This window comes from Grampus griseus, assembly GCF_964374135.1.
Source record: "Grampus griseus genome assembly, chromosome: 3".
NCBI lineage: Eukaryota > Metazoa > Chordata > Mammalia > Artiodactyla > Delphinidae > Grampus > Grampus griseus.
Window position 1 is genome coordinate 91,163,246 of NC_139019.1, and position 25,913 is coordinate 91,189,158.

General features: G+C 42.2%; 1 protein-coding gene across 1 annotated transcript in view; it reads left to right on the forward strand.

Annotated features, from left to right (window-relative positions):
- Positions 1-3,978: 3,978 nt before the first annotated feature.
- REEP5 (receptor accessory protein 5) overlaps positions 3,979-25,913 on the forward strand; it is a 43,446-nt gene continuing 21,511 nt past the window's right edge. Inside the window, exons 1-2 of the mRNA XM_082649847.1 lie at positions 3,979-4,200; positions 4,874-4,967. Coding sequence (XP_082505973.1) covers positions 4,083-4,200; positions 4,874-4,967 — 212 coding nt within the window. The 5' untranslated portion in view covers positions 3,979-4,082. The remainder of the gene's footprint in view (positions 4,201-4,873; positions 4,968-25,913) is intronic.

A 25,913-nucleotide genomic window follows, 5' to 3' on the forward strand; every position in this document is an offset into this window, starting at 1 on the left:
GAGGGTCTCCTGACTGAGAAGGCTGGCTACCTCATGGGTGCCAGGCTCCAATAAAAGCCAGGGTCCCCCCTCCATATGTGGGGTGGGTAACAAAGAGATTATCTGGCAAACTATGCCCTACAACTTCTTCCTAACATACATGAGAGTTAGAACAAAAATATGTTAATGACTTCAAGTGGTTAAGAGATTATCTTAACCTGAAGAAACAGCTTGTGGAGAACAAAAGTGACCTGATCATAGGTCTCGGGCAGAAATTTCTTCCCTAGCTCAGGAAAGGGTAGAGTAATAGCATTTGCATCATCCCGAGTTGGTTTGACTTCCTTCTTAGGAACTGCCAAAGTCAGCGGGCTTCAGGCCAGCCTGCTCCATCGCCTTCCAGGCAGAGACCTGGTCTGTCTGCTTCCCAGGTCTAACAGCGTCTGGCACCTAGGATATACTCCATAAATACAACTAGGTGAATGGTTTGAGATCCAAGTCTGAGCTCTTATCTTCTGCATCTTTTTTCTTAGCTCTGAAAGAGTCTAAGCTTTGTAGTGGTGTCTGAATGGGCTAAGGGTCCCACACTCCCCAACCTTACTGTCATTTCCTAAAGGCAAGAACTATGTACTCCTCTATCTCAATTTTAGCATCTAGCTGTGTTTTTTCTTCTTCTTTCTTAAATTATTTAAGAGGGACTTCCCTGGCAGTCCAGTGGTTAAGACGCCATGCTTCCACCACAGGGGGTATGGTTTCGATCCCTGGTCGGGGAACTAAAGATCCCAGAAGCCAAAAAAAAAGAAAAGAAAAAAATATATACACTTAACCAACACTTATTTTGCAACAGGCACTCTTCCAAAAACTTTACAAATAGTAACTCATTCAATCATCATGATAACCCTATGAAATAGGTTCTATTGTCACCCCTATTTTGCAGATGAGGGAACAGAGGAACAGAGAGCTTATGTAACTTGCCCAAAGTCACACAGCTAAATGGTGGAGCTGGGATTTCATCTGTACAGGCTGGATCCAGAGGCTGTGCTCCACACACACACTACGCCTTACCTTGCTGCCTCATCTTGCCAGTGTTAGAATGACGGAGGAAAGAAAAAATTTGGAAGCTAACTTCACAGAAAACTGGGAAGGAAGCAATATTTATACAAAAGAAGTCCAAATGAATGGTATGTTTCCAAATACTTCACGCATAGTGTGTTGACACTATATGAAACGTAGTCATAAAAATCTAGGCTGATTTGAATACCTAACTTGAAAGATGTTGTTCCTTGGCTTAAAAAAGATAACATTATCAAACTGTGAATCATTTGAAGTTCTCAAAAACATGACACTGACTTCCAACCAAATGAATAATTACTGTACTCACTTAGTAGGAAATTATACAAACACACAACTGGTTAAAAAGTTCAAAATTCAGTTATCCTCGTAGCCAGTTGTACTAGCTACGGCTGCCGTAACAAAGTACCACAAACTGCCTTAAATAAAAGAAATGTATTGTTTCACAGCTCTGGAAGCCAGATGTCCAAGATCAAGGTGTCAGCAGGGTTGGTTTTATTTGAGGGCTGTGAGGGAAGGCCTCTCTCCTTGGCTGGTAGATGGCTGGCTTCTCCCTTTGTGTCTTCAGATCATCTTCCCTCTATGTGTGTCTGTCTCTGCATCCAAATTTCCCCATTTTATAAGGCCCCAGTCATATTGGCTTAGAGTCTACCTTAATAACCTCATTTTAACTTGATTACCTCTATAAAGACCCTACCTCCAAATAAGGTAGGGGTTTTAACTCCAACTTATCCATTTTGCAGGGGACACAATTTAACCGTATCAGCAGGGGGTAAGAGTCCTGTCTGAATTCTAGCTCTGACATTTATCAATTTTGAGACCCTGGCATACCTCATTTCCCTCCCTTAAATGAGGATAAAATAGATAGTATCTACACCATGCTGTTGTGAGGATTAAGTGAATTAGTACATGTAACACATAGAATACTGAGTAGTACAATGCATGTTAGATATTCGTTAATTCATCAAATAGTTTGAACACCTATTAAGTACCAGGCACTGTTCTAGGTGTTTGAGACACAGATATAATCAAAACATGCAAAAATACCCACGTTTGTGGATCTCATAATTTAGTGGGAAAAGAAAAAAAATACAAATAGAACACATAGACTATCAGACAGTAATGTGTTATAGAGCAAAATAAAGCAAGACAGTGGCTAGAGAGCATTGGGGGTTGCAATTCTGGATCAGAGAGGGCCTCACAAATTTGTCATTTGATCAAGGACCTGACGAATGGGAGGAGACAGTTAGGTGCTTATCTGGAGCTTTTAGATAGAGAAGGGTTTCCCCACTTCAGCACTACTGACATTTGGGGCTGGATTATTCTTCTTTGCGGGGGTGGGCGGTGGGGGGGACTGACCTGTGCATCGCAGGATGTTTAGCAGCATGCCTACTAGATGCTAGTAGTGGTGAGTAACATCTGCTACCCCAGTTGTCACCACTCATCTGACAACCAAAGATGTCTCCAGACATTGCCACATGTCCTGTGGGGGACAAAATCACTGCGGTTTGAGAGCCACTGAGACAGCAAAAAAGTAAAAGCCCAGGGGCAGGAGTGGGCTCAGCTTGTTTGAGGCACAGCAAGGAAGCAGGCAATAGGAGATGAAATTAGAAGGGAGAAGGATGAACCACACATATCATCTATGACCTTGAGGCCAGCAGATGGGAAGCTACTGGAGGGTTAAGAGCAAAAAGACAGCACAACTTGACTCACATTTTAAAAATATTCCAGTTGGCTGCCACACTGAGAATTGCCCGTAGGTACAAAGACAGAAATGGACACCTCAGCGGGGAGGCTATCACAGTAATCCTATTATTGGTTTATTTACTTTTTTTTTTTAAATTTAATTTGGTCACTGATTTGCCTGGATGGTCATGGGACTACTGAGAGAATTGAGCTAAGATCTGGGGAAGAAAAGAGGAAGGAGAATTAGCACAAAAGGAAAAGGCTAAGAGTGGGCAAGGTAGCTTTTCACTGAAGTGTAAGGCAGTACTGTAAAGTCAATTTGAAAGAGCAGAGGGGTTGCACAGGACAAAGAGAGAATGTTGGGGCAAGTCTGTGCACAGGGCCAGTGAATGCTATACTAAGGAATGGGAGCTCTGGTCTGTAGGGAACGGAGAGCCTTTCAAGCTTAAGCAACCAGGAAAACTCTGCAGCAGGGTGCAGATCACAGGAGTAAGAAAGAATACTTTCAAAGGGAGTTTCCTGAAATAATACGGGCGAGCGGTAACAAGAGCCTAAGTTTAGGTGGAGGAAGAGCATGAGCACGACATTCTGAAGGAAGCAAAGTGAAGTTCTGCCCAAAGATTTGGAATTACCTTCTGCAGGGTAATTTTGCTTGTAGGCAAGCGCGCACTACTGACTTCGCAGCCGGGGTCTGGAAAAGTTTCCATGGTATCAGAGACCAAGCAAATGCCAAGCCCACCATGAAATGGTTTAAGCAGTGTAGGGCAGGACTTTTCTTGGAAGTGGTGTCCCCAGAGGAGGGTGTGTTAAGTTTCTTCAAGGGTCTTTTCAAAAAGACTCCTATCTGTAAGTGAGAAGAACTATGCCGAGTACTGACAACGAAGGGAAAAGTAGGTCTGCAACCAAAGAGTTCTTTCAGGATGGTCGAGCATTTCAATTTCTAGATTTAAAACGTCTCAGCAGGTTTAGCAGAACAGGGTAGGTACATCAAACCAGTCCCACTACTTTTTAGGTGGGAGCAACAAGGACGCCTGCCCCCTCCTTTCGAGTACGATTTCCGAAGGGACCTCACAAGACTCACCACCTTCTTTCTACCCAGTTAACAGAGGTAGTGGGCGGCCGCCCAGCAGCGAGCAGCGGCTGCTAGCGTCGCCACCGAGGGTGTGGCGCTCGCCGCGGACCGCGGGAGGGAGAGGGGGCGGCGCGGCTGGGCGGGGCGAGGAGGGGGGCTGCGGGGCGCGAGCGGAGGAACTCGGGAATCGACCGCCTCCGGCACCGCCCCAGTCACCTCGCTCTGCGGCCACCCGGCACCAGGAGCAGTCCCAGGCGGCGGCGCGACGGTCCCCGCCATGTCTGCAGCCATGAGGCAGAGGTTCGACCAGTTCCTTCACCAGAAGAACTGCATGACTGACATCTTGGCCAAGCTCGAGGCCAAGACCGGCGTGAACCGGAGCTACATGGCCCTCGGTGAGTGTGGGGCTGCGGCCCGCGATCCCGCCGCTTGCCCGGCCCGGGAGCGGCTGTCGCATCGCAGCTGGGACCACGGGCTCGGTGACAGACGGGGGTGAGTGGCGTCGTCGGGGACAGAAGTGGCCGCCTGGACAGGCCAGGGGCCAGAGACCTCGCCCGGGGCGGCCCGGTGGCGGGGCGCCCGGGACGTGGAGCCGGGGACCGGCCGGCGCTGACGTGTCTGCCCTGCGGCCCAGTGTCGTGTGCCTGTGGCCGAGCGCAGAGCTGACGCCGAGTGGCGGGGTCCCTGCTGGAGGGAGCGCGGTCCCCGTGGCGGAGTACCGGGTCCTAGCCAGACCCTCCGCGGAGTTGGGCACGGGACGGGAGGGGCTGCGGACAGGCGCCGGAATCCCGGCCTGCCCAGACCCTCCAGGAAGGAAGCGGGGCTCCTGCAGCTGGTGCGCAGCGTGGCGTGGGGCCCCTTGCGGGAGGGACGGGGGAAGGAAGGGCACAAAGGTGTGGCCTGCCAGTATCCCCAGACCAAAGGCAAAGCCCCGAGAAGGCGCGGGCCCAGCCTCGGTGCGGTTTTTCTCCAATGCCTAGAACGGGCCAAGCTTTGCGGTGTTGGCGGGGGCTGCCCGGCTGGAGCGCCTGTGTGCCACCCGACCCACTTCCCTCCTCGTGTCTGCAGGTGTCATCGGGCTGGTGGCTTTGTACCTGGTGTTCGGTTATGGAGCCTCTCTCCTCTGCAACCTGATAGGATTTGGTTACCCAGCCTATGTCTCGTAAGTGGCTCCCCCTGCAACCGTCCCTTCCTCCCCTTCACTCCCCTTCCCCCATCCAGAGCTGTTCTAGTTGCTGTACCATCCCCATTTCCCTGGGAGAGTGGTCAGAGGACCAAAGAGTAGTAACTGACTGCTTAAGGCTACATATTTTAGAGCTTTACCTTGACACCTGATCTCCCGATGACTAGCCGAAATGTATATTTCATCAGGTTAAACTGGCTGAGTGTATGCCTTCTAACAGCTGCACAAATGAAAGGCAGAGCAAAGTCGACCTTTACTGGTGGGACGATCTCAACGGGTACAGAGAGCCGATTCTTTCTCCCTAATAATTATTTCAGTGTGTATTTCACCTTATATTTATGTACACAGTAAATCCCCATCAATTAGAGCTTCTTTAATTCAGAAGTAATGTTAATTCAGACACTGGGGAGAATTTTGTCTTCTTTATATTAAAAAGGCTCGCCACTTATTACAGGCAAACGGGAAACACTTACCCTAGTATAAAAACGAAAACAAACCTTGTAAAATGCATCCCTAATATATCTCCTTGGTTATATAAATGACCCATCTATATAATTAATCTAAATGGCAAGTGAATCTTATCAGATTACGATCTGACTTTTCTGCTAGCTGAGGCTGTTTTTACTCTACAGTGTGTTTAATTTGAAAATATTCTACAATTTCATTTTTCCATTCATTCAATAGGAATTATGCTTCCCCACAAATAAATTTTGTTGTATTCTACAGTTCTTCCCAAGAAAGCTGGTGGGTTTTACTTCTATTGAATTGGTCTGTACAACTTTCCTCAACCACAGGGATTAAAAAAAAAAGGAAGAAAATATTTCAGCCGGAAGGCTAAGACACCAATAACACATTATTACGACTGTGTCTATCCTAGGCCCGGCTAGAATTTAATATATGACTAGAAAGGGGAAATGTGTTTTAGAAAAAGTTCGGACTTGAAAAATTAAATCGAAATTACATAAGTAGTAATTACTGAGTTAGTCTGGTACAGACCCTTAGTGGCTCCAGAAAATCTAACTACATATAGGACACTACTTGCTTTTGAATTTGGAGATCCTCTCCAGCATTATCGGCTAAAGTACCATCCACACTGTTTGTGTATACCAAACAATTCTGAAGACAGACCAGAAAAACTGGTTTGACTTTCAGATCAATGAAAAAGTTATAAGAATAGCAGTTCTCCATAAAATAATAGATGGTGTAGATAGAAAGTTTGTAGGCAACACTGGTTCAAAATGGCTTGCACATCACTGTGTCTGTGATAATGGACAAAATAACCAGGTAGAACATTCCTTTACTTTTCTTCTGTTTGTGTATTCTACTTGGAAGAGTTCTTTTAGTAATAAAGATTTTGAAGCATTTTTCAAGTTTGTGCTTCAGATCTTATTGATCACATTTAATAACTGCCTAGCTGCTTGAATTGTTTTGAACTAGGGAAGACTGTGGATCTTTAAAAATACTGAAGAGCATAAAAAACATTTTTTCCACATCTGTGCTATTTGGTGAGTAATCTTGTGAGAAACATAACCTTGTCTGTTGGTGTGATTAGATGATTGATATGGGCTTTAGAAAAGTAAAAATCTGTTTCTGGGTGGGATGTATAGATCCATGTATGTGGAAGTGGATGTGACTGAAGGCAGACAGGGCTTGGACATGCTTTTCTTTGACCTAGTGGATTAATTCTAGCAGGAGCCACTTTGTTTGTCTGTTTTTAAATTAATTTTTATTAGAGTATAGTTGCTTTACAATGTTGTGTTAGTTTCTGCTGTGCAGCAAACTGAATCAGTTATACGTATACATATACCTCTTAGATTTCCTTCCCATTTAGGTCACCATAGAGCATTGAGTAGAGTTCCCTGTGCTATTCAGTAGGCTCTCATTAGTTATCTATTTTACACATAGTAGTGTCTGTATGTCAATCCCAGTCTCCCAGTCCATCCCACCTTGCCCTTCCCCGCTTGGTAACCATAAGTTTGTTCTCTACATGTGACTCTTTCTAGCAGGAGCCATTTTTAAAGTCATATTTTAAAAGTAATTTCAAGCAAGTCAATTTCAGTTTTTTATCATTTGTTTGAACTCATTCTTCCATTCATTTTCTACATAGTCAATTGAATATTATTGGCTCTCTTTATTTACAAGAAGCTAAGTGTTCGTGCCTATTGCTAGGAATTCTGTGAAATGGTAGAGATGGTCATGTATCTGAGTAGTTCAGGTAAGTGGGTTTTATATATTTTAGAATTTTTTTATTCACCAAGTAGATACACTTTTCTATCTGAGTATTCTGAGGCAAAGTGACATTTGTAGTAATAGGAGTTGGAAGAGTATTAAAAATCTAAAAAAGGGGATTTAATGATTTAAATAAACATTCAGGAAACAATTTATGAGTATCTCTAGATTAGTATTTATTCATAGGATGCTTCCTTTTGGTACAACCAGCTTTTACCTTTAAAATGAATACAAGATCCTATTATCATAAGGGAATTAAGTGAAGGTTGGTCTCTGGGTGCTTGGATTTTTCACTAAAACAGTGCTTCTCAGCCTTGGCTGCCCATTGGAATTATCTGAGGAGCCTTAAAAAGTGCTGATGCCTGGGCCCTATCCCCAAAGATTCTGATGTAATTGGTCTGGGGTGCAGCCTGGGTTTTGGAATTTTTAAAAGAGTCTCATGTGCAGCCCATGCTGAGAAGCCCTGCTGTAGAGCAGCAGCATAACCTGCGCTTGTTACACTTGAAGAGGGGGTGAAAGGGGCAGAAGAACAGCCTGCTAACCCTGGGAATAGTCCACAGGCCCACCTGGCCTCTGCTTTGTGAAGGAGGTTCAAGGACACATGGGATTGTGTGCACAGTAAAAGCACGCAGACCCCCAGTTAGTAAACATTCAGGCAATCACGGTTATATTAGTCAAATCAAGTCTGTTCATTGCTTAACTGATGTAACTGTACAATTGTCAGAAAGAAAGTCCTTGTAAGTGGTACTATTAGTAGCACCACAATCAGTGTTACTTAAGATGTGATCTGTGACCACTTTAATTGTTCTCCTTGTCTCTTGGAATTCTCCCCAGCCAGAGTTATTTTTAAAAATACAGGTTCATCTCTTTATTTTTAAAAATACAGGTTCATCTATTTAGCAAACATCAAATGCCAACCATGCACCAGACACTGTGGCAGCACCTCAGATACACCAGGGACTAAGTTGGGCATACTCCCCATCTTTGCATGACTAGTCTACAGGGTGGACTGCAATAAATAGTAAAGTAGTGACAGTGTGGTGAGCCCTCCACAGAGCACCCGCAGGGAGCTGTGGTAGAGATTAACAGGAGGGGCCCCCTGTAGGTATTTATCTGAGCTACTATTTGAGTAAAGACTTGAGGGATGAGAAGCTGCCCGCTGAGAGCAGAGTCAGGCAGAGGGAGCAGCGAATGCCAGGCCCTGGGCAGCCAGGCGCTTGGGCCGTTGAAGGACCTGGTGCGTTGGAAGCTCTGAGAGGGAAGAGGGGCGAAGGAGGACCAGAGAGGTGCAGGTGCCATCAGGCACAGCTGGTGGCTGGCACACCAAGTGTGCATTTTATTCCAGGTAGCTGTGGGGAGTTTGCATGTTTTCTGATTGCCTTGGATGGGTTCTAAGTAGGAGGTGACATGTTACAATGTACATTTTAAGGTCATTCTGTCTGCTGTGATTCCTGGAAGGAATTGGTGATCCTGCCAAACTATTGCTAATAGTCCTTCCTTTCTCACCTTTCAGCTTTTGCTCCTGCTGCTTCCTTTCCTTGGGCCACCATAGAATGGCCCACAGATTGTGCTTAATGGTCAGTGATAGGCTTAGAGGCTGCAGGGTGCAGAAGTGAAATAAGGAAAAGCCTATTTGGCTTCGTAGCTTTTCTCGTGACTCACTACCTGGGGAAATCTGTGGGTGGGGCTCAGGTGCACCTGGCTTCACACCAGGCCTTGTCGTGTTGGAGCACTAGACAGCTGGAGGCCTGGCTGGCCCTCGGGGCGGGGCAACCCGTGCCTTATCAGGTAGCCCCTTCCTACTGGTTACTCTTATTTTCTGTGTATATCATTTCCCTTTGAGAGCAGGGCCATTAATCCTCTACCTCTAAGTTTCCAGACATTTTGGCCACCCTTTATAGGCAATTTGAAATATAATTCCAGACTTCTCATTATCAAGAGCTGTTGACAGAGTGACTTTAATCTCCCTACTTCCTTCTATTTCTGATAAGAGAAGGCAGACTACTGGATAATAATAGGAACCTTTATTATTACAGCTGACCTGCCCCTCCCCCCATTTTTTGCTGAGATATAATTTCCATGCAACCCTTTTAAAGTGTACAATTCAGCGGTTAGTATGAAGTTTTGCAACCATCACTGCTTTCTTTTTTTTTAATAAATAAATTTATTTTAAAAAAAAGATGATGCAGGAAATATAACAGAAGCAGAAGTAAGATCTCACCCAACAATTTTTATGTAATGTTAAATATAGCATTACCATTAAAATATCTCCAAGGATTTTTAATCTTTTTTGTATAAATAACTTTCACTGCTCTTAAGTTTATGATCCCCTCTCCCAACTATTATTCTCAGGTCAAAAAAACAATGGAAGTCGTCTAACAAATAAACCCTTAACAGCCACCACGTGTGTCACTTTTATAAGAAAATTACTGAAATTTTGAGAAAAATAAGGTAAAATAAACTGGAATCTAGAAAATGCATGACACAAAAACTAAACTGTGATCCCTTGTGTTTAAAAATCTTAAAAAATTGTTTTTAGCTCTGGTGGAGTTCCAGATCCACCCCATTTTTCTCTCACACATTATTACGAAGAGAAACTACTCCAAAATAAAAATAATAATGTCGTGCATACTAAATACAGTCTTTAAAATATGTTCCACATAAGAGCTCTTCCAAAGAAAAGCCACAAATTTCCTTTAATATGGAAAGTAAGAGTTCCAGGCAAGTATCTCTTTTGTAACAGTAAGTCTCTCTTAACAGTTTTAATATCCAGGTTTTATAAAACTATTGGCAAAAAAAAAAAAAAAAAAAAAAGAACTATTGGCTACCATTCAATCTGAAATGTCTAATCCACAAAAAACAAAGCATGAATAGGTATCTTGCTAAGTATCAGCATCTAAGGAATTTATTAAAAATACACATGGGGCTTTCCTGGTGGGGTAGTGGTTAAGAATCTGCCTACCAGTGCAGGGGACACAGGTTCGAGCTCTGGTCCGGGAAGATCCCACATGCCGTGGAGCAACTAAGCCCGTGCGCCACAACTACTGAAGCCCGTGTGCCTAGAGCCCACGCTCCGCAACAAGAGAAGCCACTGCAATGAGAAGCCCGCACACCGCAACGAAGAGTAGCCCCTGCTCGCCACAACTAGAGGAAGCCTGTGCGCAGCAACAAAGACCAAAAGCAGCCCAAAATAAATTAATTTATAAAAAAATAAAATACTCATTATTTCAGGCCCTACGTATTTATACATCTTCCTTGTTTGACTTAAACAGGATAAACATTCAAGTCTAAGAAATATTGTTCCTAACATGGACACCAAAAAGAAGATTCCTATAATAAAATGTTGCCTACTTTTACAGGTTTCACACATTCTCCACAGTAAATGAACATTCATTCATATTGCCAATGCAATTTTTGTTCTCTATCCATTATCATAAATTATAAAACGTATGTCCCATCAGTTTGCAAAAAGTATGATGAAATAGTAGAATTAAAGATTCCACAGGTTTTTCTTTTTATATTAAAGCCAACTACCCATCTCTTCAGTTTAACTCTTTAACCTCCTTCAAAACCTGTCTAAACTCCTAAACCTAGAACTCTAGTGAGCAAAAGGCTAGAAGCACTTCAGGTGCCAATTAGAAAATACCTGGTCGGGGCTTCCCTGGTGGCACAGTGGTTGAGAGTCCGCCTGCCGATGCAGGGGACACAGGTTTGTGCCCTGGTCCGGGAAGATCCCACATGCCGCGGAGCGGCTGGGCCCGTGAGCCATGGCTGCTGAGCCTGCGCGTCCGGAGCCTGTGCTCCGCAACGGGAGAGGCCACAACAGTGAGAGGCCCGCGTACCGCAAAAAAACCCAAACAAACAAACAAAAAGAAAATACCTGGTCATTTGCTCTTATCGTTTACACTATACCAAGAATATGATTTACTAACAATGTACTACATTAAAATGATAAAATTCTGTAATAAAGGCATTGTAACTATCAACTATATCAAAATAATAGAATTTTTCTTGTATCCCAATATTTAGTACATTTGGCCTGTGTAGGAGATCTGGCTGCATCTTTACATAAGACAGCCATGAGAGTATAATCATCACAGAGTGACCAGCGGTTTCTAAGTACCATGACCTCTCCTTGCTCTACCCTCTGAATTTCCCCCCAAAATAGGGCTCCCTCAGCCTAATGACTGCAACTATCTACCATTCCCATAGTCAAGTCTCATGGGTCAGATAAAGATAAAGTGGCAGGGCATGTAATATTGAAGGAATGACCCAAGATGCCTCTTACCCAGTCTCTCCACAATAATTTTATACTCTTATTTTCCATCTTGTACCTTTATACCCAGCCCTCTGGCGACCCTGCCCCAGTCAACCCACAGGTACAGAAATGAAAGGAAGTTTGAGCTCCCAAGAGAAAAAGTTATTTTGATTTCTGTTGCCACATGATGAAAATCTAGAGGCATTTAACATGAAAATATTGTTATACCTAGCAGACGGGTTCCATATGAATATACTTCAAGTACGTCAGTGTTTAAATAAGCTGCTGTTGACTAGTATGGAAATCTAAGAATTTATAACATTAAAACCTCAAATACATTTCCTTATAGAGAAACAATCAGACTAGTGTACATTTATAATACAGTCAATTTGTAGCTGAGAAATGCCTTTACTAAGATATGTAAACCTTATTCAAGTGCATTTATAATACTCAAAAGTACACTATATATAAAAAAATCACAGGACAGTCTTAACATCCCCCCCATTGCCTCAAAAATTTTATAATTCAACTTAAACATATTCAAGAAAAAAACCAGTCAGGTCCACTTAAAAAAAAAGACAAACCTTTACATATAAAAATTAGTACCTGATCCATCTGTTCCTGAACCAGATCTGACAGACGCATCTGTGAAGGAAATGGATTCAGAATCAGAGTCGCTAGCCTCACTTCAGGTGTCATAAACATTTCCCTCTTCCTTCTGGTCTCTCTCATCCTGTTCATCTTCCTCCTCCTCCTCCTCCTCCTCTCCATCGTCATCCACCTCTTCATCTTCCTCTGCATCTTCTTCTGATTCTTCATCTTCTTCCACATCTTCCACCCCTTCCTCCTCATTCTCAGTGTTGTTGCCTTACTCATCAGAAAAACCAGTGCTGCCAGTCTCATGGTCAGAGCCATATTCTTCAGAGTTCACTTCCTCCTTAGAAGACTGGCTGCATCTGCTTGCACGTCTGTCCACTTCAAGCCCAGTTCTCTCAGAGCCATCTGGCGTAAGGGATTTGACCCTCCTTTCAGGATCCCTTTTCCGCAGACATGTTTTTTCAGGTTGACTTTTATAAGGTTCTCTGGAGGCACTGCTTGACAAACGAATTTTCCGATCAGCTTCTAGATGATTGTTTCAGATCTTTGATATTCCTCATTTTTATACTCTGTGACTGACTCCTTTTGTACTAACCATTTTTTTTTTTTTTTTTTTTTTTTTTGCGGTACGCAGGCCTCTCACTGTTGTGGCCTCTCCCGTTGCGGAGCACAGGCTCCGGACGCGCAGGCTCAGCGGCCATGGCTCACGGGCCCAGCCGCTCTGCGGCATGTGGGATCTTCCTGGACCGGGGCACGAACCCGTGTCCCCTGCATCAGCAGTCGAACTCTCAACCACTGTGCCACCAGGGAAGCCCTGCACTAACCATTCTTTTGTTATTGCTAACTGATGAGCTCAGTGACTTAGAAATCAATTGTCTTGAATGAACAGAAGGCTTTTGTCGCTTTGTGTCAGTAGATTCCATTTGGTCACTTTTTCTTTGTGAACCCTTTTTCTCATTTTTATCTTGTTCACTCTCTGGATTTTGGAGTTCATTATCCTGTTCTGGTACTTCAGTCAAAATATCATCTAGAACATTAAGTTCTCCATCTGCTAGTGTTGGAAGGGCTCCTGCAGAGGTGGGGGGTGGCTGTGGCTCACCACGGGGACAAGGACACTGGCAGCAGAAATTCTGGGAGGTACTTCTTGGTGTGGGCCCTCCTGGAGTCTCCATTACCGCTTTCTAATTCCAAAACATGTTTATCACCCCAAAGGAAACCCTGTACCCATTAGCAGTCATTCTCCATTTCTTCTACACCCCAGTCCTCAGAAACCACCAATCTACTTTCTGTCTCTATGGATTTGCCTGTTCTGGACATTTCATATAAATGGAATCATATAATACGTGGTTTTTGGTTTCTGGGGCGGCCCTGCTTTGAATGGCACAAAAGCCATTCTGAGAGACCTCTCGGGGAGTGTGCTTTGCTGCACCGTCACATACACAAAATCAGAGCCCGAGACCGAAGGTAACTGCCTCCCAGTGGTCCCAGAATGTGGAGGCTGCTCCTGTCCCTGCTTCTTTATTCAAGTGTAATTATGACAGAAGTCTAATGACTTTGTTTTCTATTTTTATCTTTGCCCTGCAGAGAAGGGAAAGGAGGAGGGTTGTCTTTTTGTCCAACTCAGCCATCTTTTCGTTTAAAGTTCTATTAAAACGTCTGTTACTTTTCCTCTCATTTATTTCGTATGTTTCTTAAGGATCAGGTGGCCACCTTCCTGGGACTATCAGAGGTGGGCCTTAGAGATCAAACATGTAGTCTGATCACTTTTCAAAAGACTGAGGGACAGAGAGAGTTAGAAGGTTTTCCAAGGTCACACAGAGGCTAGACTTGTAACTGAGGGCTCCAGACCTACACAGAAATGTGAAAGCACATTTAGGCATATTTTAATACCAAGCTTGAAAAGATTAAATATGCTTAGAGTCCAGAATTTTAATGTCTGTATTTAATGTTTGGCAACACTTTTCAAATCTGATACCCACTTTAGTGATGTGTCATTTTATCTTCTGTGTGTCCTCACCAGCCCATTTTAGCCTTTTGCTATCAGTACAAAGAGTGTTACTGCTTTTAGGTCTTTGCACGGCTGCTGAACACCGGTGTAGCCCTTAATTTAATAAATACTTAAATATCTCTGTTTAAGTGCTTTATAAATATACCTTATTTAATCCTCATAACAACCCTATGATATAGGTATTATGATTATTCCCATTTTACAGGTGAGGAAACAGAGAAAGAAGTAACTTGATTAAGGTCTCATAACAGTAGACGGTGACACTGATATTTAAACCTAGGGAGTTTGGCCCCAAAACCCATGTTTTTAACTTTTCGTTATATTGCTTCCCATATGGCTCTTCAGATGTCCCACAGATACATGCCATAACCTTATATAGAGATGAAAATTAACTACTGATGTAACTTTTTCTTTTATCAGTTTGACACTGTCAATACAAATACATGACCTTCATGCAGTGTAGTTCTCAAATAAGGTACTACCATCCCAAATCATATATCTGCACACATAGTCATTTGCAGTGTTTTGTGAACATGAGTTAGAATATATTACTAACAAGTTCTTTCTCTTGTTGGCTGTGGTACAGCATTGATTTACAACAGCAGCAATATAGCTCATCATGTGCAGAGACCTGCTTTTTTTTTTAAGCAGTGCAGTGCATGCCCATCTGAAGATGACACACTGCATTGTATCTCCTGAGGAAATACAGCCTTGTCTTTAGGTCTTTGTCAGGAGGCAACGAATCTCAAGGGGGAGATGTTTGGGGATGGTCCCTATGAGGTCAGATCAGAAAAGGGGATCGTGAGGGAGAATATTTGAAGGAGACAGTCAAAATAACTACAAGAGTTGTAAGACAGTCTACCACAAGTAAAAGCTACAACATCTTAGCAAATGATGCACAGCAGATAACATGAGGGAATATAGGTTAAAAAGGGTTGAAATCTACTTATTTACAGTTTGCAATGACAGATTCCTGAACAGGTTCACTACCCAGAGGAGAATTTGGGAAAGTCGCCATGGTTCTGACTCATGGTTCTGAACCACTTTCTGTTTCTCAAGAGCAAGTCATCTGAAGCAGAGCTAGGCTCCCCTAATGTTGCTGGAGGATGTGTATTTGTGGTTGTCTTCATGGACTCATTAGTAAGGGGTGTGTTTGTTTTCTTGTGTTTTTTAAAGAACTTGTAATTATCTTATTTTTTTTTCTCTTTTTTACTCATGAGCATTTGGGAGCAGATATATTTTCTACTAAGCTGCTAATGTTCCTATTACACCAGCTTTTCTCTCTGCAACTGTGTGTTCTTTGTTGCTAGCGCTTTAGGGCAGAGCAGCTCATGCCCACACTTTCCTTCTCTGGGTAGTGTGAAGCACATGCACATTTTCTGGCCTACTGGGCACTTGGACCAAAAATACAACTGGCATTCTTTAAATGCCTTAAGCAACAGTGTAGTCGTAAACATTTAAACATTTACCTTTGTCAGCTTTTTGCTGGTTGTGTTTTCACTAAGTATTATGGCTAGCATTACTGAACTATTTTAAAAGGAAGGAGTTGTGGAGAAAACTTAAATGTAGATAATTAAAGCCAGCATTTTGGTTATGTTTTTGTTTTTTTCCCTTTGCCTGTGAGAAAAGAAAGTTTTGAGGAGCAAATAAGATTTAAACAGTTTATTCATGATCTAGTTTCTGGGCTCTAAAGCAGTTGTGGAGGGCGATCTCATTCCTAAGACTCTGTTCTGGAGTGTTCCCTATGAACTTTAATGAACTTTTTTTGTTCTCTTTATGGAGGCCCTGGAGATAGGGTCTATTTGTCCTTCTGAGCTGCCTCCCTCCGCCACCCCCCCCACCCCGTACCGTCCTAGAGCTCTCTTTTTTAGGACTTTGAATGAGAACTCTGTTTTTCAACTTAATATCCTCAAATAGTATTTAAAACAAATATAAATACTTATGGGCCATTTTAAGATATTTAGTGCCTATCAATAATATTACCAAGTAATTAATTTTTTGAATAAATGATTATAGCAGAAGTTTAAAAACAATTTCAAAAATTGCTAATGAAATTACTTTTGTAGCAGTTGAAATATAAGCAGGGGGTGCAGAAACCTATCCTGATTTCATTCTAACACTCCCTGATTCCTGGGAGTGGAAGAATCAGGGAGTGGAGCTATCATGCGTCCCTCTCACATGGCTACTATATATATCCTGCAGCTTCTGGTAGTTTGGCCAGGTGATCTAGTTAAGGGATCACTTACACGTCAGAGGTAACTCTGGACTGCTGTCTACATCTTGATGCGGCCCTCTTTTGTCTGGGAAAGGTCAGTTTAGGTTGTTCTTATGCAGGTTGTGAGGGTGCTTGATCGTAAGTTAAATTTTCCGATGCCAGACCTGACATAGATATTATATATACAGAGCCATCAATTTTATTGACAGAGGGTTGTCCCAGTAGGATTTGCATCTGCTGTTTGTTTGTTTACTGAAGTATAGTTGATTTACAAAGTTGTGTTAGTGATTGCAATGTGGTGTACAGCAAAGTGATTCAGTTTTACATGTATATTCTTTTCCATTATGGTTTATTACAAGATATTGAATATAGTTCCCTGTGCTATGCAGTAGGACCTTGTTGTTTGCATCTGCTATTTTATTGCTTCAGGCGTTCATCTTTTTTAACTGTCTATTGAATAGTCTAAATGCATTCTGTTTTGAGTTATAAAATGTTAGCTAGGAGAGGTCTTAGAGATCAGGCTGCTGGGGCTATAGGTATCTTTAAGAGATTTGGAAACCAAGGAGACAAAATGAAGTTTTATGGCTCAGGTCACAAGTCTGTTGAGGCAAAGCCAGGCGTAGGTGTAGGGGTGCCTGACTCCCCTGGCCTGCCCACTGCCAGCATTCCTCATGCTTTATATTCGACTGTGACTGAAGCTTCCATTTTGCATTAAAAAACAAAATGGTGAACAGTTGACAAATAAGATCAGTATAATTAAACACCAAAATATTTGACCAGTAAATGACTGCTTTTGGTTTTTTTGTAATTTAATCTCCGCTAGAGATGTTTTACAGACTCATCTTAAAACGCATTTGCTTGTGAATTTACCTTATATTATGCATTTCATTAAGTCAGTCATCTTATACTATAGGAGAACACTATTAAAAATGAAAGGAGCATGGTATATTTTTTCATTGTTCTTGTATAGTCATCTTATAGTTTCTACATATTTAAGAGGCATATTTGCTGCTAGTGATTGTATCTTTTTTGGTGTGGGGAGGAGGATTGGGCATGATATAAACAGTAAATAAGCAAATTGGTTTTATTGTATGTTTAGTTTTTTCCCTTTGTTTGTTTGATCTCTTGCTCTGTTGGTTCTCTCTCCTGCTTTGAAAGCACACCTACTCTGCAGTGAAAAACAAGTGTACTTTTCTGAGTGCCCATAGTTTCTGACCTTTTTTCCATGAAGAAGAAAAGTCTTTTCCTTACTGGCATGGAAATAAAATACTGTTCATGTCTTAAAATGTGTGATTTTTTTCCTTCTAATTTGACACACTGTATGTGTCAAATAATATTTGCAATGGCAGACTGCTAAACAGAGGTAATAGGAAATAGGAAAATTATTTTGAGCTATCAGGAATTCCTGCTTCCCATTCTCTAACAAACACAGCCAAAAGCAGTCCTACACGTAGTGGGCACTGTGGATGGTCACACTGTGGTGTCTGCTGTATCAGAAAGGATTATAAACATTATGGTCTGTATTCTTCATATTCATGCTTCAAAGACTCTACCTTGAACTCTGGAATATTTGTTATTAAACATAACTTACCACGTTAGAAATAAAACAAAGCAAATGGACCAGAAGTAGATTCCTTTCTGTTCTTTACCAACAGCACACCTCAAAGCTTTTTATTGTTATAGGTTTTTTTCATGAACTGCTTTTTTTGATGTCCTGTCTGGTAATATAATCAACTCATTAAAATTAAAATCCTATTGATGACTACAACTGGTTTCAGTAGTAAAGCCAGTGGTCTGAAGACATATAATATTACTTAATTTTATATCATTTGGCTAGTATGAACTGTAGTGGCTAAGTTACATATGAACCATGTACAGTACAGGTAGTGTGTACCTAAGTTTCTTTGGTGTGAGTGATCAGAAAACATATGTACATGGACCTGATAATTACTAGTTGAATTAACCCCTGGGGAAATAGGTTAACTTTTATAATACTCAATTTTCTCAAATGTAAAAGGAAGGGATAAGTTAAACTCTAGCACAGGATCAAGATTTTAGTAAGTGTTTAATTAAGTGTGGCTACTTTTGATTAACATACAAAGAGGAAAACTGACAATCATTGTCATGGTTGTCTAACTCCATGTCATTGAACTTTAAATGATTAAGGAAGAACCTCCCAAGTAGTATTTTCTTTCACTTATTTTTTTCGCTTACTCTTTTTCTGTTCCTTATCTTACTTTTTCCTGTACTTAGATCAGCAGCTTAAGGCTTCGTTATTCTAAGGCGCAATAAAGTACCATAAAGTTTTCTTCTTCCAAGTTATAAATATGGCTAGTGGTTTTCTTCTCTTTTGGTACAGTGGTATACATGTTCCTAAGCCCTGGGCATGGTTTAACGAACAATTTTTAAATATTAAACCAATTTTTTACTTGTCTTGTTTCCATTGAGACTTCCAGTTTCCCATAACTCCTTCATTGGACCCCTCCCCACACACACGTGTGCTGCTTACTTAAGAATGGAATGATCTTTTGACTGTTTTTGACTTCATGTCCTTGAGCATCACTGTTTTGGCCCCAGAGCTTCAGTACAGTGTCAGTGCATGGTCAATGCTCGGCGTATGCTTGCATCCAAAAGAGTCTGTCACTGACAGTTGCGGTGGATTACCTAGACAGGGCCTCTCTGGCCATTTCACTTCACCCCCCACCACTAAGAATTGAGTGGAGAAAAGTAGAGCCAGTTAGGGTTTTGGTTTGTACTGACGGTAAACAATCTTACTTATTTTTTTCATTTCCTTTTTATCTTAAGAAAAATTTTAACAAAGAAGATTAAGCCAGACAGTCTTATTCCCTGTTAGAAGCTACCTTTAAAGTAAACCATTTGGAATACAGGACATAGGAATAAATAATTGCAAAACTTCTCAGTGAGCTTTTTGTGTTTGTCATCTATCTTATGCTTCTCCTTCATTGTAGACATAGATGTATATAATACTAAATATAATATACACACAGTTTATCCTTCATACTATTGTAGGAAATTGACATTTTTCAACTTAATGACATGAATGAAGGTTTTGAAATACCCATTAACCAGGAATAACCTTTGAGTCTGAAAAAGTTAATATAGTGTTAAAAATGCTTAATTTATAACTACATCAAAGTAAGAGAATGCAACATCCATCCAATGATAAATATAACTAAAGTTGTCATTGATGGAAGAAGAAAATCTCAGTAACAAATATCTATGACATATCTCAAAGGCTTAGAAAACATGGCTTTCCTCCACATATCTGCTTTTCCTATTTGCTAGTTTTAATTTCTTAATGATATAACGATAGAATATTTATAATAGTAAATATTAGGTAAAAGTTGGGTAGCAGGGCTTCCCTGGTGGCGCAGTGGTTGAGAGTCCGCCTGCCGATGGAGGGGACACGGGTTCGTGCCCCGGTCCGGGAAGATCCCACAGGCCGCGGAGCGGCTGGGCCCGTGAGCCATGGCCGCTGAGCCTGTGTGTCCGGAGCCTGTGCTCTGCCACAGGAGAGGCCACAACAGTGAGAGGCCCACGTACCGCGGAAAAAAAAAAAAAAAAAAGTTGGGTAGCATATTATTTGACGTATTGTTTATATTTGTTAATTGCTTATACCTCTGAAAGCTATTTACATGTTACACATAATAAACATGGACTTTGTCCTAAAAAGACAAGAATTAGAAACAGAAATATAAATACTAAAGGTTGTACCAAAGGTTGGTACAATTCATATATAGAAAAGCATTTTTATCTATTTTGCTTACTAATAGCATGAATCTGAATTAAGAGGATGTGCGTAAAGGTGAATGTTTCCCTGATGGATGTGTTGTGTCTGAAATAATTCTAAAAATAGTATGGAGGGTTATCTCTTTCCTGCCCTCCTACGTGAGCATTAACTGTAAACAATGATATATTTAATCAATAGATAAAACCTCAGTAAGGGAAGCAGAGCTGTTTCTGACAGTTACCTAGATATCTAAATATCTAACGTAAATTTGGTTTAGAAAGCTTTTGGTGGGGCCACTCACCTTTTATATCAGGGTTCAGTCAGCTGCTTCCATCAACAGTGGCCTGAACCACTGAATTATCTAGCATAATAAGAAGTCTGGAGGTTGATATTCCAGGGCTGGGACAGCAGATGTTCAGGCTTTTTTTCTGGTGACCTTGGAGTGCTGGCTTTCCTGCCCATGCCCATAGCTCCAAGGTATCACAAGACTGTTGCCTCCGTTAATGATTTTTGAACTAGTTCATCTCTAAAATACCTTCCCTTTGCCTCACAAAATTATTTAAACCCCCTGGACTGTCCTTAGTTTACATGATTTCGTTCTAATAAAGTACTCAGGGGACTTGCAGTTTAGTGGTGCCTGTGGGTCAAAGCATATTTAGGTTCTCTGAATGATGACTCTTAATTTGGGAGGGAGAGAATGCTGGTAGCCCAGGACCATATCTGCTCAAACTTTGGTTTCTTCACACGTTTAACGCTATCCTTTGGCCATTTTAAGTTCGTGATCTTACGTTTAGAAAAAACAGCAAAGAAAGAAAGAGATGAGCCAACAAGGTAGAGTCAGCCAGTACCCAGTCACTGGCGCTGGGTGGTCTGGACAAGGGCTGGCCAGTGGTTACCTCCCTATCAGTACCAATCCGATACCAGCATCAAGACTTTTGGCCAGTCCTCCCCTGTAGCATGGGCCTGAAAACTGTTTTCAGCGGCGTCCAAATTTGTTGCCATTGACCTGCAAATAGGATTTTTGGATTTCAGCTAACCATTTACTCTCTGTAGCATTTGGGATTTGGAGAGTGAGGTACAATTCATGAGTAATTCCCCTAATCATCCTTTAGCCTTATTAACAATGCTGTTAATCCTTTACCCATTCTACTTAGCCAGAAGGACTGGAGTGTTCTTATTGCTCTTTTCTTTTTAATCTCTTGCCTCTCTATGATAATAATAAACTATCACCACCATATTATAGTTACTACCTAATGTAATATTTCTGAGTGCTTACCCTGTTTAAGTGCTTAACATGTATCAACTAAGTTAATCTTCACAGCAACACAATGAGGTTTATCATCTCTACTTGACAGATGAGCACACTGAGGCCCAGAATAACTTGCCCACGGTCATGTATTGGGTTGGCCAAAAGGTTCATTCGGTTGATGAATACGTTGTTCAGTAAAGTTCTTGGTGAAAATGAAAAATGTGTCTACTTAAAACCAAATGACCTTTTCGGCCAACCAATACCTAGTAAGTGGTAGAACCAGGATACAAAGCTGCAAGCCAAGAATGGTGAAATGATGTAAAGCCAGGTGAGCACTGGGAAGAAATGAAGGGAAAAGCCTGGCTCTTTCATAGTTCAGTGTAATTAATAATTTTTTGATAGTTTGCTTTGTTTAAGGAGGAAATCAGAATGAGTCAATTGCATGTGATGGGCCGTGTGACTTTCTTTTCTCCCTCTGTGCCTTTCTGTGTGTATTGAAGCCCTTTTAATGCCCTAAAACACAATAGATTGTGTCTGATCATTGTTAGAGAGGTTTGTTTGTTAGAAAATCACGAGCTGTTTCCTCAAGAGAGAAATTAAATAAATGTGTCTGATGTTCACTTTAGTGTGTTTTTTTTTGTTTTTTTTTTTAAAGAAGATGTTGGGGGTAGGAGTTTATTTATTTATTTATTTATTTTTGCTATGTTGCGTCTTCATTTCTGTGCGAGGGCTTTCTCTAGTTGTGGCAAGCGGGGGCCACTCTTCATCGCGGTGCGCGGGCCTCTCACTGTCGAGGCCTCTCTTGTTGCAGAGCACAGGCTCCAGACGCGCAGGCTCAGTAGTTGTGGCTCATGGGACTAGTTGCTCCGCCGCATGTGGGATCCTCCCAGACCGGGCCTCGAACCCATGTCCCCTGCATTAGCAGACAGATTCTCAACCACTGCACCACCAAGGAAGCCCAGTGTGTGTTTTTAACAAAGCCCTAAAGAGAGACCGAGTCTCATAGGAGAAAGTAGTTGTATAAAGTCTGGTGCCCTGGGCTTCCCTGGTGGCGCAGTGGTTGGGAGTCCGCCTGCCGATGCAGGGGACGCGGGTTCGTGCCCCAGTTCGGGAGGATCCCACGTGCCGAGGAGCGGCTGGGCCCGTGGGCCATGGCTGCTGGGCCTGCGCGTCCGGAGCCTGTGCTCCGCGGCGGGAGAGGCCGCGGCAGTGAGAGGCCCGCGTACCGCATAAAAAAAAAAAGTCTGGTGCCCTGTGGTTTTTTTTCCTTCCAAACAAATATTTTTCCTCACTTTCATTATTTAAAGTAGTACATGCTATATATGTATAACTGATTCACTTTGCTGTACACCTGAAACAAACACAACATTGTAAATCAACTGTACTTAAATTAAAAAAAAAAATCGTACATGAGAGCAGACTCACAGAGAATAAACTAGTGGCTACCAGTGGGGACAGGGACGGGGGGTGGGGCAGTATAGGGGTAGGGGATTAAGAGGTACAAACTGTTAGGTATAAAATAAGCTATAAGAATATATTGTACAACACAAGGAATATAGCCAATATTTTATAATAACTATAAATGGCATATAACCTTTAAAAATTGTGAATCTCTGTACTGTACACTTGTAACTTATATAATATTGTACACCGGCTGTACCTTAATTAAAAAAAATAACACATACTCATTGTAAAGATCTTAAAAAAGTAAAATTCTACAATCCCAATACTCAGGATTAACTGTATACAACTTGAAATATATATTTCTGAATACCATTCTTGGTCTGTAAACACATGCAAATATATCTTTCTTTTTTCTTTTAAACACAAAATTAGTGATCTCTTTTGACACAAAACTATATCTTGGACATCTTTTCCTGTTACTGTCCTTTTCAAAGGCTTCAGAATATTTCATTGTATGGATATACCTAAATTTATTTAAACAGTCCATTCTGCCCTTAAAAAAATGTGTAAACACATGCTTCTATAATCGTTTTTTTCTATAATCTTTTAGTTTGAGTTGAAATTCATTTTAATATCACTCTTTCTTCTTTGAACTTCATTTTTTGTGTCTATAAAATGTGGAATTTGAACTAGTTCTTTAAGATATCTTCCAGTTCAACATTCTACAATTTCTAATTTGCTCAGTGAATTTTTAGAACTGCTAGCTGCTCCCATAATATTGCCAACCATCTTCCTCACCCTAGGCCCATCTCCTGCTCACCCAGGCCTTGCTTCCTTTTGCCACCTGCTTGAGGGAGGTGAAGCTCTGCCTCTAGAACATGGCAGGTGGCTCAGGAGAGAATAAGGAGCCACAGCTCTGGGCTTAGGTGGCCAGGCTTTGGGCCAGTGGTGAGAATGTGGCAGTAACAGTGGGCAGAGAGCAATGTAAGACCATGGTGCCCGTCTTTTGTGAATGTGTCCTTCCCAAACCCCTGGGAGTAGTTCTGAGCCCAAGGTCACTGCTGACACCTGCCATTTGAAGACGAGGTGGCACTAGAGAGATAGTGGCCCAGGACTTTGGAGAGAGTGGTGGAATTGCTGTCAGCTGCCGTTGGGACAGTTTCAGAGCTCCTCTAGGATTGAGCTTTTCTTCTCTCTTGGCTTCTCATTCATTGCTGGAAAGGGGTGACCTCCCCTCTGGCTATAGCTGATGGGACCCAAATCAATCATTTTGATTTTCTGTCCTAGAAATGACATGACGAAGTGGTACTGAAACTGGAACTTGTAGCTAGTGATTCTGAAACTTGGCTGTGTGTTAGGATCGCCTGCATATGTTTCTAAAAGCACATACCTGTGCTGTACATGGTAGAGTTTGAGTCACTAGATCTGAAGAAGGACCTGGGCGTGTATAGTTTTGAAAAGTTCCCAAGGTGGATGTGGATCATCATCTAAGTTTGAGAACCAGCCCAACCTTTTTGGCACCAGGGACTGGTTTCGTGGAAGACAGTTTTTCCATGGACGGGGCGGGGGATGGTTCGAGCGGTAATGCGAGCGACAGGGAGTGATGGGGAGCAGAAGATGAAGCTTCAGTCGCTCACCTGCTGCTCCCCTCCTACTGTGTGGTGCGGTTCCTAACAGGCCACGGACTGGTACCCAGTCCACGGCCCGGGGGTTGGGGCACCAACTCAGAATACCATCCTGTTCACTTTTTTTAAATAATTAATTAATTTATTTATTTTTGGCTGTGTTGGGTCTTCATTGCTGTGCGTGGGCTTCCTCTAGTTGGAGCGAGCGGGGGCTACTCTTCCTTGCGGTGCGCAGGCTTCTCATTGCAGTGGCTTCTCTTGTTGCAGAGCACGGGCTGTAGGCGCTCAAGCTTCAGTAGTTGTGGCTCACGGGCTCTAGAGTGCAGCCTCAGTAGTTGTGGCGCACGGGCTTAGTTGCTCCATGGCATGTGGGATCTTCCCGGAGCAGGGCTCGAACCCATATCCCCTGCATTGGCAGGTGGATTCTTAACCACTGAGCCACCAGGGAACTCCCATCCTGTTCACTTCTAATGATCCCCCCACCTCAAGGAAGCAGGATGGAGGGTGGAATGGTCCTTTAGGAATCTGGATGTTGAGACTATGACCTTTTCTCCTGTTTGCTCTGTGCCCAAGTTAACCTTTCTAAGCCTTGATTTTCTCCAATAGAGAACTCTGGTCCCTTCCAAAAGTAAGATTATGAACTCCTTTTGTATTTATATTTATGCAATAAATATTTAGTAGCTGCTCACTTAGCACCAGACACTTTGCTAAGTGCTGTGCAGTCGGGTAGTGAGTGGTTCTCCCAATTAGGAAAACAGCTTGGGATAGAGAAACAGACACAGGCTTTGTTGGAGTTAGTCTTGGGTGTAAACCCAGTCTCTGCTGTTGCAGCTGGGTGCCCTGTCCACGTTATTTTTCTTCCCTAAGCCTCAGTTTCTTCCTCTCAAAAATGAGAATAACGTTACCTATTCCATAGGGCTATTCTGAAGGTTATATTAAATAATTATTAGGTTCCTACCCTTCCCATTCTTTAGCTTTGCCACTTTGGCTAAAGACCAAAAACTACACATGACCTAAGGATAGAGACCGCATCTTAGGATTTCTTGAATCCCCTGTGTTGCCTGAAAAGTTGATACATCCTCATTCTGATACGCGAGTTGAAATACCATTTAGCATAGGTACATGGCAGTAGAGCACATTGTCAAAGAATCACCCATGTGCAGAGGGCCAAATTCGAACACTTCTCCACACCAACAAGCAATTCTCAGATGCCAGCAGAGAGTCTGAGAGTTCAACTCAGTTCTGTCACCTTCTACCCGGAGATAGAATCAAATTGCACAGGTAAAGGGCTCAGTCCAACAAGACTGCCTTCCACTTCAGACACCAGTAACAAGCCCGGGTTGTTAACCTGTGCTTCTGACCAACTGGCTAGAAATCAGAGGTCCCGACGTCCCCCTCTTCAGGTTCAATTAGAATGGCTCACAGAACTCAGGAAAACCATTTACTCACTAGATTACCAATATATTATAAAAGGAAACAAATCAATAGCCAGATGAAGAGACACATAGGCGAGGTCCCAAACAAAGGAACTTTTGTCTTCATGGAGTTTGGGGTCCAGCATGAGTGGCACAAGGAAGCATTGTGGTTCC